Below are 17,910 nucleotides of genomic sequence, written 5' to 3'. Positions count from 1 at the left end.
TAAATTATTTCCCTTGGGACATCTACAAACACAAACAATTAGACATAAATGACCCCGAATGATAAACACAGAGCCAATTACAGTTACATAAAACCCTATTTATGTAAAACAAGGGCTCAAAGAACGGCCGTTTCTCTTTTTTCACCGGGGTGAATCAATGAAAAAAAAGTCCATGATCCACACACTCCCTATCTGAATGGCCTGATTGAATTGAGACCAAAAACCACTCTCCCTCAACCCACGAAATCAAGGGGCCTAACTAACAGACATGACAACTTTTTCTGGTCTGTTGGCAGAGCCAGACTTGAACACTGTCAGGTCGTATGCTGCAATGCCCTGAAATTGCACCAGTTTTCTTAGAACACAATATTGGTGGTGTTTCAACAGCTTATACTGACATAGAACAGAAAAGGAACAGAGGTAAGCTGATTCAGAGCAGAGGTAAACTGATTCAGTGCAGAGGTAAACTGATTCAGTGCAGAGGTCAACTGATTCAGAACATAGGTAAACTGATCCAGTGAAGAGGTAAACTGATTCAGTGCAGAGGTAAACTGATTCAGTGCAGAGGTAAAGTGATTCAGAACAGAGGTAAAGTGATTCAGTGCAGAGGTAAAGTGATTCAGAACAGAGGTAAAGTGATTCAGTGCAGAGGTAAACTGATTCAGTGCAGAGGTAAACTGATTCAGTGCAGAGGTAAACTGATTCAGAACAGAGGTAAACTTGTGAATGTGTGAGGCAAAAAGAGTGTGGCAACAAATATGTCAGCCATGTAATCCCTCAGCAAGCCTTACTTATTCCTGGATGCTTTCAAAGTTCATAATCTCAAAAATTAATATTCAAGATACAATAGATCGCAACTAATTTATTTTTTATCGAATCAAGTGGCATAAGCACAATTTCTGCTCCCAGATGAAAGTTAAGGCTGTTGGTGTGTTAGCAGTGCAAAGTCTGAAGGTCTCAGAAGAATCCAGCTGTGGAGTTTTTCTGCTGTGAAGCAGTGCAGATATGATACAGTACCTGCCCTCTGTAGGGGAGAGCTCCTTCAGATCATCCAGAGTTGGAGAAACATTCAGAAGCTTCTTGTAGAGGGCCAAGGGAAAATGCAGGTCCACCACAGTGGAGTTGTAGATGGCCAAACCACATATTATCCCAATCAGATGAAACCAGTTATGTTCCACAAAACACTGTAACCACAAACAGATTACCATAACCTTATTTTAGAAAGATTTCAACTGAACTTCAACATTTGTCTTTGAGTAATGTTATGAACTACTGTAACTGAGATTATGTGTTCATTAAAAGAACACAGGCCAATCCATGCAAATGGAGCGCTGATCAAATGGAACAATGGCTGGAAGGATTTCTATGCCACAGAATACCACCATTTCCAAAGGCTGTGAGTTTCAGAACTCAAAGAAACTAGTCAAATGGAGTTTCCACAGTCTCAGCTCCTGTTTTGTAAACATTAATATTCTGAAGGTCATGACATGTCAGTAGCCTAATCCTGCACGATCATCAGCCTTCCAGGAAAAAAGAGCTTATCTTGGTTAAATAACTCAAACGCAGACCATGTCATGTGAAATGTTGATGTTCAAAACATAACTGCTATTTTCATCCATGAAGATCAACGCATAACAGGCATTACGTCCTTGAATGCACATTAAAAGAGGCATGATTGCAAAGCACAGTGTCACTGAACCAAGGGACTTGTGTCGGTGCTTGTATGACTTTTAAAAGTTCCTTTACTATGAAGACTTAGATATAAGTGTATAGGTTATACCTATACAGTATATAATAGAGCAGTAATAGCCCTAATTAAGATCACTTATCTGTCAGCATGACGCCAGGTCTGACAGTTCTCATACAGATGATCAAGCACTTCACTAATCTCCCGGGTAAACATTGTGTATTTTAGGGCTGTACCCAACTTTGTCGTCGGTTGAATCGAATTTGGCTGTTTAATACGAAGATTCAACTATGCGTTCCTTTTTTTTTTTTCTTCATATAGGACTAGACTATCTGGCGATCAGAAAATCCATTGGCATGAGTTCCAGTGATGATTTCAGCCACATTAACATAGTCAAATGCAACAGAGTCATGGGGACATAATTTTGATCATTTAAAAATCAATAAAACACAGCCACATATGATGCAAGATTTGAATTGTTGCAATTCAGTGTAATGCTAGGCTACCAGTAGGTAGGAATATTAGTAGGAATAATGAGAAATGTGTTTGTGTCTAAATCAAGCTCTTATGGCCCTTTTTTTTCCCAATTTCACTGTACACAGGATAAAAACAACGTGACCTGCAGCCTAAATGAATAAACAAATGAAACAGTTTAAACTAAATTCATGGCGTTGCCCGCGATGAAATAATAACTTCTCGTCTTCAGCACGATAGGCTCCTTAGGCCACTGCATTTCTCTTTCAACATAATGCCTAAATCTTAAGTGTAAACAAAAAAATAAACAAATTAAACACTTGCAGTTTAAGATCTGAGATATTTATGAAGAAAAACAAACGTTGGTCTTCAGTGGCTGCCCAGCTATGCTACTTAGCCGTTACGAGTGGTCTGCCATGTTCAATGTTTTTGAATGATAAACGAATTCTTGCGCTAGCTAGCCCTGCTAGAATATAAAGATATATTTATGATTCCGCATGTTTATAATTCCTCATTGAAATGTTATCCCTGTGCATTTCCGTAAGATTCTATCTGTTGTATCCTGCTATTGTAATGCACAAAAAAAACACTGCTGGACTTGAAGAATCTCAGTGTACTGACGGGCCTGTGACAGATGATTGGCCTCGTGGACTTTCAGAGGGCAGCCCTCGAGTATGTCATATACCTCCATCACTCACCTTGTCAGAAAACCACAGGAGGTTAGACTCAGAGTACTGGGTGAACATGCCGTAGACAGGATCCATCAGCTCCTTCAGAAGCAGTAAGAAGAACTCCTTAGTTACTCCCCCAGCATCAACTGCCTCCTCCCCGTCAAAGATGACCTTCATCAGAAAGACAAAGGGCTGCGTTAAACACTCTTCACGATGAGGTAAGCCTGTCCTGGGCTGCAACACTGAAACATCTGCACTCCGTCAGTGTTTGGTTCTTTCCTGCTACCAGGATATTCAATGTGGTAGAGGAAATTTAACATTACTGCAGAAGACATTCTATTCGGCTGTAATAACGTAAGGGGAAAATCATGAACTATTGGGTTCAACTTAGATTAATTCAGTGTGAATGGGGACAGAGATGATGTGATTGCACATGGCCATGAATATACCACGGTCATAATCTTATTTATTTCACTGAAACATCATTTCCAGGTTAGAAGAAAAAGTGCTGATCTCTGACCTTGAGGGGCTTCTTGAGGTCCAAGTCAGAGTACACGGTGAGCTCCCGCAGAGCGTCACTGACCAGGTGGTCCCTTCGAACGTGCAGCACAAGGAAAGGGTTCCGCGCCAGCAACGGTTCCAGCGTCAAAAGCATGAAGACGTTGTGCAAGTTAGCGCCGCTCACAGCCATCTTAAGACACGCCAGACACAAAACAGCCATCTTAAACCACCAGAGACATGCTAAACACAAAATGGCCATTAATACACGGCTGTTGGCTATTTCTCTAATAGCCTCTTTGCTCTGGCTAAAAAAATGCACCAGTGCAAAGTTAAAACCAGTCCTCAGAGGAAGGATTAGAGTCAAGACCAAGAGCAAACGCTCCAGACCAAGGGATTTAAAAACTTCATTCTCTCTCTCTCTCGAAGCTGTTCCTTCATTTAAAATTACAACTGCTTTGGAAGGAAATACAATCAGTTTTACCAAGAAGACTCTTTTCACTGTGCATACCTCTCTGTAACTAACGATTCAGGGAAACCTTGCAAGGTTTTTGCTTTAAAAAGTACTTCAGTCTCTGTCAGACTTACTTGCATTTGTAGCTCTGCATCTGTCTGTAACATGGTTGTCTTGGCTTGTGCGTTCAGTATGAATGGATAGGCACATAAAGTCACAGAGCTCTGAAAAACAGTTGCTTTCCATCATTTCAGTGAGATGTGGCAGGTCATGAGAAGAAGACCATTCATAGAGATTTAAAAGGATTTAAAAACTGTGAATCACAGAATACCTGCACTGGGGCTGATCGCATTTTCTGTTGGGAAACAAAGGGAAACATCTCTGTAATACTTTCTTTGCCAAAAACCATTTCTATGGTAATACACTCAACAGAGACAAGCACAAGAGTGATGAGTCAGAAGCCCTTTGGTGGAACCCTGGAGCCCCCAGGCAATGCTGTCTCCACAGTACCAAAGAAGACAGCACAACAACGCACACATAAAAGAATGCATACATAAAAGGGCACATACATAAAAGGGCACATACATAAAAGCTTCTGGTATACCAAGGCTGACAGGTCATAACGGGAGGCATGCTGGGCTTGGCTGCAGGAGGGAAATGTCATTAGAGGGAAACCCTCAACTAATTAAAGTTAACCTTATCCACAGTCAATCTCCCCCACCCTCTAACACACACACACACACACACACACACACACACACACAGGCGCAGGCACACAGATGCAAACACACAAGCACGCACAGACACAGAGAAACACACACACGCAAACTCACACACACATACACACACACACACATGCTAAATTCCACCGGGGTGGCTGAGATTTCCAGCTCAGACAGCGTCACAGAACTGACATGAAATGTCGGTGAGACTCACAATCTCAGCTTTACTCAGAAACCATTTGAGGTAGTCCTCCTGAATGTCCACCAGGCTGCTGATGTCGGGAATGTAGAAACAGTTGTACTCTACATGCTGGGCTTTCAAATTCACCTGAAATTCAAGTGTGTTCCCAGTCGGTTTCATTACAGCAGGGACATAAGACATCTTTATGCAAAAATACGATACATACTGTTGTTACAGAAATGTTCATGAAAGGGATGAGTGTGAGACAACGTAATGCAAGTGCATGTTCAAATTCAGTCACGGAAATCTTTAAGCTAAGAATCACAAATAAGCTTTATAACCGTTTACTCTCATGTTCCGGAGTGACAACGTGTCATATTTGCACAGTATAGAGGGAGCACAGAGGTGTCATATTTTACCTTGTGCAGTTTCTCCAGAAGTCTCAGTGTGGCACTAATGTAACTCTCCAGAAAGACAGGGATGAGGAGGGCCTTGCCACTTGTGAGCAGAAACACCACAATGCTTTTGTACATCTCCACAAGCCTGGAAAAAGCCGCACAATCTACCAGTGACCACCAGTTATCTAAACAAAGAGAAACAAGTGGATTTGTTATAGGTTAAAATAAAGTGTCAAACATGTCTGAAATTATTCTGGAATATTAACTTGTTAGATTCCTGTGGCTCCTGTCACTCTGCAAATTGGCATTTTTGAGATGAAATGGTCATTGTTTTGAGATGAAATGGTTAGTGTTTTGAGATGAAATGGTCATTGGTTTGAAAGGACATGGTCATTGGTTTGAAAGGACATGGTCATTGGTTTGAAATGAAATGGTCATTGGTTTGAAATGGTCATTGGTTTGAAAGGACATGGTCATTGGTTTGAAAGGAAATGGTCATTGTTTTGAAATGCTCATTGGTTTGAAAGGACATGGTCATTGTTTTGAAATGGTCATTGGTTTGAAAGGACATGGTCATTGGTTTGAAAGGACATGGTCATTGGTTTGAAAGGACATGGTCATTGTTTTGAAATGGTCATTGGTTTGAAATGAAATGGTCATTGGTTTGAAAGGACATGGTCATTGTTTTGAAATGGTTATTGGTTTGAAAGGACATGGTCATTGGTTTGAAAGGACATGGTCATTGGTTTGAAATGAAATGGTCATTGGTTTGAAAGGAAATGGTCATTGGTTTGAAAGGAAATGGTCATTGGTTTGAAATGGTTATTGGTTTGAAATGAAATGGTCATTGGTTTGAAAGGACATGGTCATTGGTTTGAAAGGAAATGGTCATTGTTTTGAAATGCTCATTGGTTTGAAAGGACATGGTCATTGGTTTGAAAGGACATGGTCATTGTTTTGAAATGGTCATTGGTTTGAAAGGACATGGTCATTGGTTTGAAATGAAATGGTCATTGGTTTGAAATGGTCATTGGTTTGAAAGGACATGGTCATTGGTTTGAAAGGAAATGGTCATTGTTTTGAAATGCTCATTGGTTTGAAAGGACATGGTCATTGTTTTGAAATGGTCATTGGTTTGAAAGGACATGGTCATTGGTTTGAAAGGACATGGTCATTGTTTTGAAATGGTTATTGGTTTGAAAGGACATGGTCATTGGTTTGAAAGGACATGGTCATTGGTTTGAAATGAAATGGTCATTGGTTTGAAAGGAAATGGTCATTGGTTTGAAAGGAAATGGTCATTGGTTTGAAAGGAAATGGTCATTGGTTTGAAATGGTTATTGGTTTGAAATGAAATGGTCATTGGTTTGAAAGGACATGGTCATTGGTTTGAAAGGAAATGGTCATTGTTTTGAAATGCTCATTGGTTTGAAAGGACATGGTCATTGGTTTGAAAGGACATGGTCATTGTTTTGAAATGGTCATTGGTTTGAAAGGACATGGTCATTGGTTTGAAAGGACATGGTCATTGGTTTGAAATGGTCATTGGTTTGAAATGAAATGGTCATTGGTTTGAAAGGACATGGTCATTGGTTTGAAATGGTTATTGGTTTGAAAGGACATGGTCATTGGTTTGAAAGGACATGGTCATTGGTTTGAAAGGACATGGTCATTGGTTTGAAATGGTCATTGGTTTGAAAGGACATGGTCATTGTTTTGAAATGGTCATTGGTTTGAAAGGACATGGTCATTGGTTTGAAAGGACATGGTCATTGGTTTGAAATGGTCATTGGTTTGAAATGAAATGGTCATTGGTTTGAAAGGACATGGTCATTGGTTTGAAATGGTTATTGGTTTGAAAGGACATGGTCATTGGTTTGAAAGGACATGGTCATTGGTTTGAAATGGTCATTGGTTTGAAAGGACATGGTCATTGTTTTGAAATGGTCATTGGTTTGAAAGGACATGGTCATTGGTTTGAAAGGACATGGTCATTGGTTTGAAATGGTCATTGGTTTGAAAGGACATGGTCATTGTTTTGAAATGGTCATTGGTTTGAAAGGACATGGTCATTGGTTTGAAAGGACATGGTCATTGGTTTGCCTTGTTAAGTTAAGTTAAGTTTCGTGGCGACTGAAACGGGGATCACACCTAACACTTTGCTGGGGTTAGCATCCAGGCGTAGAATAGCCATGGCCAGAGGGATTGTGAGAGAGATGTAGTTTTTGGAGTCCTGAAGGGCGGGGCACTCGGACAGGATCAGGTAGATTCTCATGGCTTCAACGTCAGGAGGTGAGCACGGCAGCTGCGGAATCAGCAGACTCTCAAAACTTTTTGTGGCCTGAAAAAAAAAAGAGAGAGAGAGAAAATAGAAGAAAAATGAACACCGGATCGCGCTTGATTATACAATGTCCTGCAGAGTTCTAAAATGAGCAAAAACAAACAAACAAACAAATGTCCCTAAAAGCACAAAACAGGTTGGTGCAGAGCATTAATGTTGGTACATCAATTCCATCCTCAGTCTCCAGAAAGGTTATACTGAAAGGCCAAAGTCAACCTACACAGGAAAAGGTTCAGTCTAGTAACCTATTAACCAATACATATTAATGCAGTAACATATCAGTCACAACACCTTATTTCAAACACTAATTATGTTTTCACACTAAAATAAGCAACATTCTCTGCTGATGGGAACACTGGTTTGGAGCCCAGCCTGAATACCAAAGGGCAGAGGGAGCATACAGTAAATCCCTCATGTGCTTAGTTTTTAACATGCAGTTCCCACATATAGCCTATGACTAGCAGGATCGGTTTCATACACAGTGACTCATCATCTCACTCTGGGAAGAGGCCTTGAACCCTGTGGGCTTGAACTAAAGCCCCAACTGAAGCCCTACTGCTGCCAACAACCAGGGAGACATTAGCAAAGATGAGCAGTGGTGTCCAAACCAACCACCCAGGGCTGCGTCTGACTCGGTCAAAATGCTGCCCTACAGTCAAAACAAGTGCAGGATGAAAACAACTGCACGGTCATATCTGTGCAGTAACACGGCCCAGGTTGGACCAAAACAAATGTGGAGCTGTCTGGGAAAGGTGTGGTGTGGGAGAGATTTTAAAAAGCCTCCCCAGTATGTAGCTTTGTGGAAAGATAGAGGAGAGGATACACAAACATAAACATAAACAGATGAGACTGTGATTACCTGCTCAAGAAGCCGTGAGAATGCTGGTTTCATCAGGGTCTCAAAGAGAAGGCGGACAGAGTTGAGGTCGATGCCTGGGACTTTGGGGTTGGTTTTAAAATGGCCATCGTCACTGTGAGAGACAAGAGGAGGCTAGAGAGACCAAAGCTGTCCAGAGGAGAACCATTTACACAAGACCAACACACTTTAAATTCACTAGTTCTTATTTCTCTCCTGTTGTGCCACAACTATGTGAAGGAATGCATAAGACTAGCATGAGGTAAATGTGCCCAGGTCCAGGACATTCCACACCACCCTGCGCATGGAGGGTGAGACCCCTCTGCCTGCTCTCTCCATCCCTTTTCAGCCCCACTCTCAGTCTGAAAGGATGAACCGGGATCACACGGCGCATACAAACACAGCCTCTGATTCCTTGCTAGATCCCATGCTTCACCCAACCACTGAGGACACAATGTCACACACTCTGATTCAGTCTGACGCCATGGAGACGGGGCACTCACGGGCATGAAGGTCAGCACAGGCCTGTTTACAGAACAAATAGCAAACCATACACGCAGCAAATTCACTCAGCTTGGTTTTAACTCCAATACCATGACCAAGGCCTCAGTCATACAGCTGCATTGGATGTGAGGCCAAAGGCATTTACCACGAGACCTGCACTGGGCAAGTGGCCCCCAGTCCCAAAACCAGCCGATTAAAGAGGTTCTACAGTGTGCCACTGAGTGCTGAACCATGTGCCAATCCTCTACTCTGCCTGACCCACCACTGACAGATAATGACCACTCAACTAAATGTCTAAGAGACCACATTCTGCCTGACCCACCACTGACAGATAATGACCACTCAACTAAATGTCTAAGAGACCACATTCTGCCTGACCCACCACTGACAGATAATGACCACTCAACTAAATGTCTAAGAGACCATATTCTGCCTGACCCACCACTGACAGATAATGACCACTCAACTAAATGTCTAAGAGACCATATTCTGCCTGACCCACCACTGACAGATAATGACCACTCAACTAAATGTCTAAGAGACCATATTCTGCCTGACCCTCCACTGACAGATAATGACCACTCAACTAAATGTCTAAGAGACCATATTCTGCCTGGATTTTCCCTCCCACACATAATGTCATGTTTGAAAAGTGAATGACTCCAGTTGCTCCTTATATAATCAAATAATCGCACATTTCTGATGTTGCATTAGTCCAGATTATGTGGCCTGCTGTTTTGAGTGAGCATAATATCATTCTTTCAGCTGAGATAAACACCCCCATCATGATTCAGTGTAAAGAGGCCCTGTATTCTCTCAGACACAAAACAAATCAGGAGTGTGTGTCCATGCCAACAGTCTCCTCTGTGTTCGACATGTTGTGACACAGATGACGATGGGCAACAGATCGCAAATAACGGTCATGTGACCTGACGACTCACCTTTGGTCCAAGAAGCTGGCATTCCAACACGCAGGAGAGGACAGCAGGGGGATAATGTCACTAGTGAGAGATAAGACAGACACATAAATGTAAACAAACTGCCCTTGAACATAAACTGTCCAATAAAAAGGTAATAGTAAAACGTGATTTAAAAGACCTCTATCAGTTAGAATATTAAATGATCAAACTGGGTTTGATAACTGGCATGCACTGTAATTCACAACCTCGTTGTTTTAAACTGGATATGTGAAGCATTGCTCACTTTGTAATGTTGGAGTCTGCAGTGTCTGTCAGCTTCATCCTCCACATATTTAAGCTGTCGTAATTAATCAGAGAGATGCTTTTGGAGGTATTAATAATACGGAAGTCCTCTGGACAAGAAGAGCTCTATAGACAGATACAAAGCAAGGCTGGGTTTAAGGCAAAACATCAGTACTACATTAGACCTCACAGGGCCACTTCAAGCCCTTAGCTCGACTGCAGTGTCAACTGGACAGTATAACTCTGACTAGATCTCTGCTTGATCAATAGCACACCCTAGTGGAAAGCAGTCCATCTGTTATAAAGTATCAGCTTCACACAATGTCTGTGTCAAACAGAGACAAATAACAGGTTAGCACAGGTCCTCATGACAAGGTAATCACAACATTTTCTCAGGAGATTGGGCTTCACTTCACCTTTCTAATATTTATGTGAGTGCTTGAGTTCATTTGCCATATGTTTATTAGTTTTAATAAACCACTGTTATAAACCACATTAAACCACTGTTATAAACCACATTAAATCACTGTTAATGCTCAGGGTTACACCTTATTTCCATTATTGCTAATATGACTAATATATTCAGATTTCTGAATGATTTCTGTGTTTGTAGTACGTGTATGTGTGTGAGCACAGAATTAGCCTTGCACTGAACAGAGCGATGTGGTTTACCTCATTATCTGAGAACAACAGGAAGCTGTGGTCTCCCCCACTGTGGATTTTTTTAACGGTGTAATGATCTGCGTGAGAGAGACCAACACTGTTGGGTGAGTACACATATAAAGGCAAACTGATTTTTAAATAGGTAAAAACTGCATGACTGGATGTCCATGTGCAGTTGTTCTTTTAAATGCAGACATACACCACAGATATGTACTGCATCTCTGTATAAATTTCACAAAGGAAATCAGCTACAGTTTCATCACAATGAACACATTTGTTGCAAGTCATTCCCCACTTTGGCATATAAATGGTATGTAAATGAAAGGACCAATTGTGCATATTAAGTACTAGCATTGAAACTGTCTCTCAACACTGACCACCTGCCTTAATGACTCGCCTCTTCCCATTAGTCTTTGGTGTGCACACCAAGTCCAGACCCAGTCTACAATCAAGCCCAGTTGATAAATAATAAATCAGTACTGGACCAGGTCTGGTAGACCAAGATTCAGTGTAATCTGGAACTGCATGACTAAGACCAATCTGCATCTCACACCAGTGCTGTCTGTAATTGTCATTTGTTTAACATTATAGTCATGTTACAAGTTTCCTTGTCATATAATTGTGAGTTGCAGCCAGCCAAGAGTTATGCTGTGTTACCTGTGGATTGGAGATTCCTTGGATTGGAGGTCAGGATGCTTTTGATGGGTAAGGGGCACTTGGAGTCAATCCCTGTCCCTGTCCCCAACTGACCTTGGACATTGCAGCCAAAGGCATAGACAAGGCCGGATGATGGCACAAATGCCAAGGTGTGGTGTCTAAGAACGCAAAACATATAGTCAGAACACTGCTCTTTACTCAGCTCAAGCACATGGCAATCTAAACAGAGTCGCAGTAATATGGCCTACAATTGGGGGAAAAAAACCACTAATATCTAAATGATTTGACCCAAATGCCCTTATAATCATAACTTATAACTATGTCTTACATTTGACATTTTCTGTCATTTTCACTTCTGATTTGCTCCTGTGAGTGAAACTTTTGGAAAATGTTTTGCTTTTATTACTTTAAAGAATTTATAAGGATAGAAAATAAGTATTTACTTGCAACAAAAACATACGCTATTTCAATATTTCACCCCCCCCCCCCCCCCCCCCCCCCCCCCCAATCCCAATTGCCATATCAGTGTGATGGTTAAAGAGATCAGCGAAAGGAGGATGACGCTGCACCTTCCACAGGCAATTTGCGACACTTCACTTCCCATCAGTTCCATGACTCTTCGAGGCAAAGTCTCGTTGTTGGTGGAGTCATGACCCAGCTGTCCTCGTGAGCCATTACCAAAAGTAAACAACCCCCCATCCTGTCCAAACATACACACACACATGAAGTCTAAGGACCCGTGTCTCAACACAGTCACTGTCTCAACACAGTCATAAGCGTTAAGTCATACATGCTGACACTGTGAATTAGGATCCTGTGATAAGTATATATATAGTATAAAGTATTCAATTTACAATTTAGTTATTTGGCAGATGCTTTTAGCCAAAGCGACTTACAATCAGTGCATCAGTCGGATTTCTAATACCTCATGAGCAGAGATCACAATAAGACTGAGTGTCAATTTACCCCTTCGTATTGCACCCCTGGAATACTTTGCCAACACAGATACAAGACAAGCTTTTTATTCTTTTTTTTTTTAAGGAAAGGCAGGTTCAGGCAGTGGGGGACAGGTGGGTTCTGAAGAGGTGGGTTTTCAGTTTCCTGCGGAAGATGGTCAGAGATTCCGCAGTCCTAACTGCATGAGGGAGGACTGCTCTACACAACCACTAAACAGGAAGAAAATCCATCTTCTACCTTTGTCAGGGCTGCAGTGTGCTCCTCCCCACAGCTGATGTAAACCACTTTCTGTGATCGAAGGAATTTAATATGACATGGGACAGCCCGGTCTGTGGGATGACAGAAACACAGCTGAGTTGCTGTAAAAGCCCAGGGTCAGGGTTAGGGTCAGGGTCAGTTGCTGTCACACAGCAGAAACACAGCTTAGTTCAAGGTTTCTTCATTTGTGTTTACTGTTAGATCTCTGGTCTTGAAAAACAACTGCTGTGCACAGGAATGTGACAATGAGCCTGCCAAGGTTAAACATTCCCTCATCTGAGCAAATGAATATTTTGGAAGTCAGAAAGAAATGAGGAAAAACATAGAAAAGTATAACACAGTACACTGTATCCTGGACCATTTGTATAAAGTATAACACAGTACACTGTATCCTGGACCATTTGTATAAAGTATAACACAGTACACTGTATCCTGGACCATTTGTATAAAGTATAACACAGTACACTGTATCCTGGACCATTTGTATAAAGTATAACACAGTACACTGTATCCTGGACCATTTGTATAAAGTATAACACAGTACACTGTATCCTGGACCATTTGTATAAAGTATAATACAGTACACTGTATCCTGGACCATTTGTATAAAGTATAATACAGTACACTGTATCCTGGACCATTTGTATAAAGTATAACACAGTACACTGTATCCTGGACCATTTGTATAAAGTATAACACAGTACACTGTATCCTGGACCATTTGTATAAAGTATAACACAGTACACTGTATCCTGGACCATTTGTATAAAGTATAACACAGTACACTGTATCCTGGACCATTTGTATAAAGTATAACACAGTACACTGTATCCTGGACCATTTGGCAGAAGAATCTGATGACAAATCTACAACACCGACAGGAGACCACCCCCTTCAGAATGTAAAGCTCAGTCTAATTTAAAACACAAAGGCTGCAGCATAATTACGAATCACCACCAGATTCAGCTGAGAGAACTGGGCTTTATCAGATCTGAGACAGTTTGATTTGGCTGCTTGTCTTTTACCTTGCTGGTCGTTAAGGCCTAACTGCCCAGCACTGTTCTTGCCCCAGCCAAAAACAGCTCCAGAGAGAGACAGGGCAAAGCTGTGGTCTCCTCCGGCACTGATCTGAGCCAGGGGGATGCCTGACAGAGATTTCAGGGGCTGTGGGGAAAGCGTGCTGGGCTCATCCTTCCCCAAGCCCAACTGGCCGCTAGAGTTCTGTCCCCATGTGAACAACTGGCCATCTGAATGGGAGAGAACAGAGAATAAAGCAGAATATTTTCCACTGAACACAAATGTGATGGGAAGAGAGGCTCCAGTTGGCTTTGAGATGACTATATAAGACCATTCTCACCTTTAGAAAGTGCTATACAGTGCTGGTTGCCACACATGACTTGAGAGATTCGATGCTCACAAAGCTTTTTAATCAATCTAACAGAAATAAAGATGAGTTAGATTCACAGGACCAGACCTCAGCCACAAGCCGTGGAAAACAGCAAAATACCACAAAACATCACCACAATATTGTGTTTTCACAGCAGACACAGGAGTGAAAAACCAAAACATTACTCTGTGACTGATGAGCAACCTTTACAGGCTGACACTAACACAAGTCTGCTCCGTACATCTGGAGAAACAACGATGTATCAGCCAAAGAACTCCACTGTATCAGAATTTTTTGGATCATTCGTATCATCACTTAAAAGATTAACACTATGAAACCAATGACAAAACAGTATTCTTGCCATTTCGCTTTAACTTCATTTACCTGGGTACTCTGACTGCCTCCTCCACAGTGCCGAGGCCTAGCTGCCCCACCTCCCCGGCTCCCCAGGCAAACACCTGGCCCTGCTCACTCAGTGCCAAAGAGTGTGCTCCTCCACATGCCACATCCAGGATCTTCTGAGCATCCAGCGCCCCCACTAGCTCTGCAGGGTGCACAGACACTAGTGAAGACACACTGTGTGTGTGTGTGTGTGTGTGTGTGCGCTTTTAGTGTTTTCAACCCCCTTGTTATTATTACTATTATTATTATTACTGCTATTTTTATTATTATCATTATTATTGTTGTTGTTGTTTAAACCACTGACAATTTACAGCATGCCTACTGATTCCATAGCAGGCCACAGCTTAAAATATGGTCTGTTAACTTTGCTCCCAACATCCAATACTGGTTTCTAGTCAGAGAAACACAAGCTGAATTACCTTCAGTTTAAAATAAAACCTCAGTTTAACCTCAGATTTAAAAACAGCTTTAAAAAAGGAAGCCATATGTAATGCAGCTAGAACACGAGCCTCTTTGTATCTATCCCTGTTGTAAAAAACAGACAAACAAACAAACATGCAGTTAGTTTCTGGGTGTACAGCACTCTCACATCAATTACTAGACAAGTCACATGCATCCACTTCCTGTTTTGCTTTAATCATCCAATCAGCTGTGTAAACTTCCTTTTGTAATTGTTGCTAGGTAAAGTGCCATCTGACATCGTCATGGGAAGAACACAGTTGGAACTGAAAGCAAACATTGCTTAGTTAGGGGAGGAAGCTCTGGGTCTTAAACAACATGAGCGAATGAATTTCGAGGTGCAAATAATCATCTGTCACCTTGACAAAGAGTGCTTAGGAAGGACTAAAATTATTTTAGCACCATATTCTGCTCACACCAACAACAACAACAAAAAATGACTTCACTGAAACTTGTAAATGGGGCTGATTGATTAGTGGGCTCCCGTCTGGGATTAGCTGCATTGAGATGAATGTCAAAAATCAGAGAGGTTAATATCATTATCACTGCAGCTGTGTAATGCCTCAGACATTTAGGCCTACCTAAATCCAAACATAATTCACCATGCACATGAATGAAACTGTCAAAGTGAATCTGGATAGAGAAAGAGTAAGCTGCCACAAAGCCTTGACTTATAAATCTGTTTGTTTTACCTGGTGTGGATCCTGCCTTTTCATGGCCCAGCTGCCCAAAACTGTTGGAACCACATGTGTAGACACTCCCATCATGTAAGAGAAACAGTGAATGCTGCCCACCACAGGCCACCTCTTTGAGACCCCTTCCACTGAATATGCAGCTGCAACGTGGCTCATACACTGGTCCCTTCATGTCTCCAATGCCCAGCTGGCCTGCTGCTGTACTTCCCCAACACAGCATCATGACTCCAACAGAGAGACAGAGAGACAGAGAGAGAGAGAGAGAGAGAGGAATGGAAGGAGAGAGGGATGGATGGACTGAGAGAGAGATGCAGTGACTCAGACTATGCCATCCAGTCTTCGTCCTTAAGTCTGAACGACAAGCCTGAAAAGGAAAACGTGGAAGAATGACCTTAGAGAGGAAGACAGGAAGGAAACTTGAAAAAGAAGAAAGAGAAGATACCACCCAAATAGACTTTGAGACTTTACTGTAACAGAGAATTCAGATGGGTGGGAAGGTGTGACGCAATGCCACAGACAGAGATAAGCAAGCTTCTCTGACGTGCTTAAATAAAACTCCAGCTCCTCTAATCCCTGCATAAGCCGCTCCTAACCGCTCTGTCTCTTCACAATCCACTAGCTACACTTCAGTCAGGATGAGAGCGGGACACCATGTCTAAGGACTAAAAAAGTGTCATTTAGTAACCTCCTTGAGAACAAAGTAACAGGGTGCCCCACAAAGACATCATCTGACTGAGACATCTACAAGAACAAACCAGCTGCTGATCACATGTGGCAATCTGTAACTACCTGCAAAGTAATGCAATTACTCATTCCTACTGACCTGCCATTCACCTCCATATACGAAAAGGTTTAGAGTCATGGATGTGCAGGTGATGGGGTGAACAGATCCATAAACACAAAAGTTCCAAGTATTTCCACTATCTTGTACGATATGTTATGTGTTACAGTAAAAATAAAATAAAGTAAAAATCGTTGTGTAATTGACTTCTGCCTGCCATGCAGCATTGCAGCGTACAGGTTTTTAAATTTTTACAATGCAAATCAACTCACAGTCTATTCATCTGAATAACAGTTAATAGAAACAGATGCCAAAATGTGTTAAACACACTAACAGGGAATGATGAAAGACTGGGCATACTATTCAAGACACCAAAGACGGGCTTGACGGGTTTATTTAAGTATTTTGAACAGCTGTCGTTCATTCAAAATAAGGCTCCTCTCTATTTTACTTCAAGTCCACTTAAAACATCACTTAGCGAGCTGTGTTCACTACCTTTGCAAAGGGTTTGCCATAGTTGACTTGTAGCCTATAACAAAGCTGGCCTATCGTGAAAACACCCCTTACAGTAGTCTGTTGTACTGTGCAGCCACTAAGGCTAGCGAGTAAATAATTTCAAAAATGCCGAAATATCCAACCACACGCAATTTAGGAAATATACTCAACTGCTATGAAATCGTGAAAGATGGTTCAGTAGCGAGACTTTAAGCGTAACTTGCATGGAGTATTTGAAATGGGAGAATGAACAGACAGCTAGCGAGCTAGTTTCCGGGCTTTTTAACGAGAAACAGAAAGGATGTCTTCTTCAATCCCTAACATCTACCTGCATTTAAGACACATTCTTGTCTAAAAATGACTTTATTTATTACCTGGACATGTTGGTTTTCCCAGTGTCTATGCTGACGGATACGTTTTAACAATAACAAGGAAGTTACGACTGAGATGATTACTGGGCGTCACCAATCACGTGACTGTGTTGTCACGTGAGTAACGCGTTGACATGGAAATTAAAGCAGCCTTTTTTTAGTGATAGAAAAAAATCATTCTATAAATGAGGCATGATATATACGTATATAAACGGCGCATTTTCATACAATAATTTATTCTGTTTTTGTACTCATTCATTCCCATTCCAGATTTAAATCACGATTTTGATTTGAATCCACAATGCCTTTAGTAGTAATTTAATGTCCAAATCATATTATTGAGTAAAATTACATAATCTTTAGCTGACATTGTTAGACTATTCCAATTATGATACAACAGTTCTATTCCATCCAAACACATGCAATCCAATAGAACACACTGTAGACATTATATGTGTCTTACACAGTGGTTCTGTAATAGTGAGCCAAATGTTGCGTAGCTTTAGTCAATAAAGAACACAATCTGGTCTAGTTTTCCTTGCTTGAGTAAACTGTTTTAATAGCACAAGGAGGTGTTATATGAAACCATTTTCTTCATAAACCATCACTAGAGAGTCAATTTTGTAGTAAACAAATTAGATTGTGGACAGAAAGCTCTCTCAGAGTTTGGACAGTCGTGTTCCGGTATTTTGGAACCTTGTGGCATGGTTCTCTGGCATCCAGCTGACGCTGCATATCATTTGGGAAAAGAGAAATGGAAAGCATGGCTGGAAGTGTTTTACGGGCTGACTCCACAC

The 17,910-nt window shown here is 41.4% G+C and overlaps 1 protein-coding gene across 1 annotated transcript in view; it reads right to left on the bottom strand.

Moving 5' to 3' along the window:
- The window catches only part of herc3 (HECT and RLD domain containing E3 ubiquitin protein ligase 3), a 32,648-nt gene extending 15,492 nt beyond the window's left edge, over positions 1–17,156 (bottom strand). Inside the window, exons 1-20 of the mRNA XM_030787682.1 lie at positions 17,117–17,156; positions 15,464–15,830; positions 14,295–14,454; positions 13,881–13,957; positions 13,549–13,770; positions 12,503–12,594; positions 11,878–12,008; positions 11,309–11,466; positions 10,661–10,728; positions 9,990–10,114; positions 9,728–9,787; positions 8,286–8,397; positions 7,237–7,426; positions 5,107–5,270; positions 4,721–4,834; positions 4,116–4,139; positions 3,919–4,008; positions 3,353–3,523; positions 2,860–3,003; positions 1,018–1,184 (exon numbers count right to left, since the gene is read on the bottom strand). Of these exons, the coding sequence (XP_030643542.1) occupies positions 1,018–1,184; positions 2,860–3,003; positions 3,353–3,523; positions 3,919–4,008; positions 4,116–4,139; positions 4,721–4,834; positions 5,107–5,270; positions 7,237–7,426; positions 8,286–8,397; positions 9,728–9,787; positions 9,990–10,114; positions 10,661–10,728; positions 11,309–11,466; positions 11,878–12,008; positions 12,503–12,594; positions 13,549–13,770; positions 13,881–13,957; positions 14,295–14,454; positions 15,464–15,689 (2,495 nt within the window). The 5' untranslated portion in view covers positions 15,690–15,830; positions 17,117–17,156. The remainder of the gene's footprint in view (positions 1–1,017; positions 1,185–2,859; positions 3,004–3,352; positions 3,524–3,918; positions 4,009–4,115; positions 4,140–4,720; positions 4,835–5,106; positions 5,271–7,236; positions 7,427–8,285; positions 8,398–9,727; positions 9,788–9,989; positions 10,115–10,660; positions 10,729–11,308; positions 11,467–11,877; positions 12,009–12,502; positions 12,595–13,548; positions 13,771–13,880; positions 13,958–14,294; positions 14,455–15,463; positions 15,831–17,116) is intronic.
- Positions 17,157–17,910: the final 754 nt, after the last annotated feature.

Source organism: Chanos chanos, chromosome 11 (genome assembly GCF_902362185.1).
Source record: "Chanos chanos chromosome 11, fChaCha1.1, whole genome shotgun sequence".
NCBI classification, from domain to species: domain Eukaryota; kingdom Metazoa; phylum Chordata; class Actinopteri; order Gonorynchiformes; family Chanidae; genus Chanos; species Chanos chanos.
Note: the sequence above shows the minus strand (reverse complement) of the source record. Positions and strands in the feature narration are given on the sequence as shown.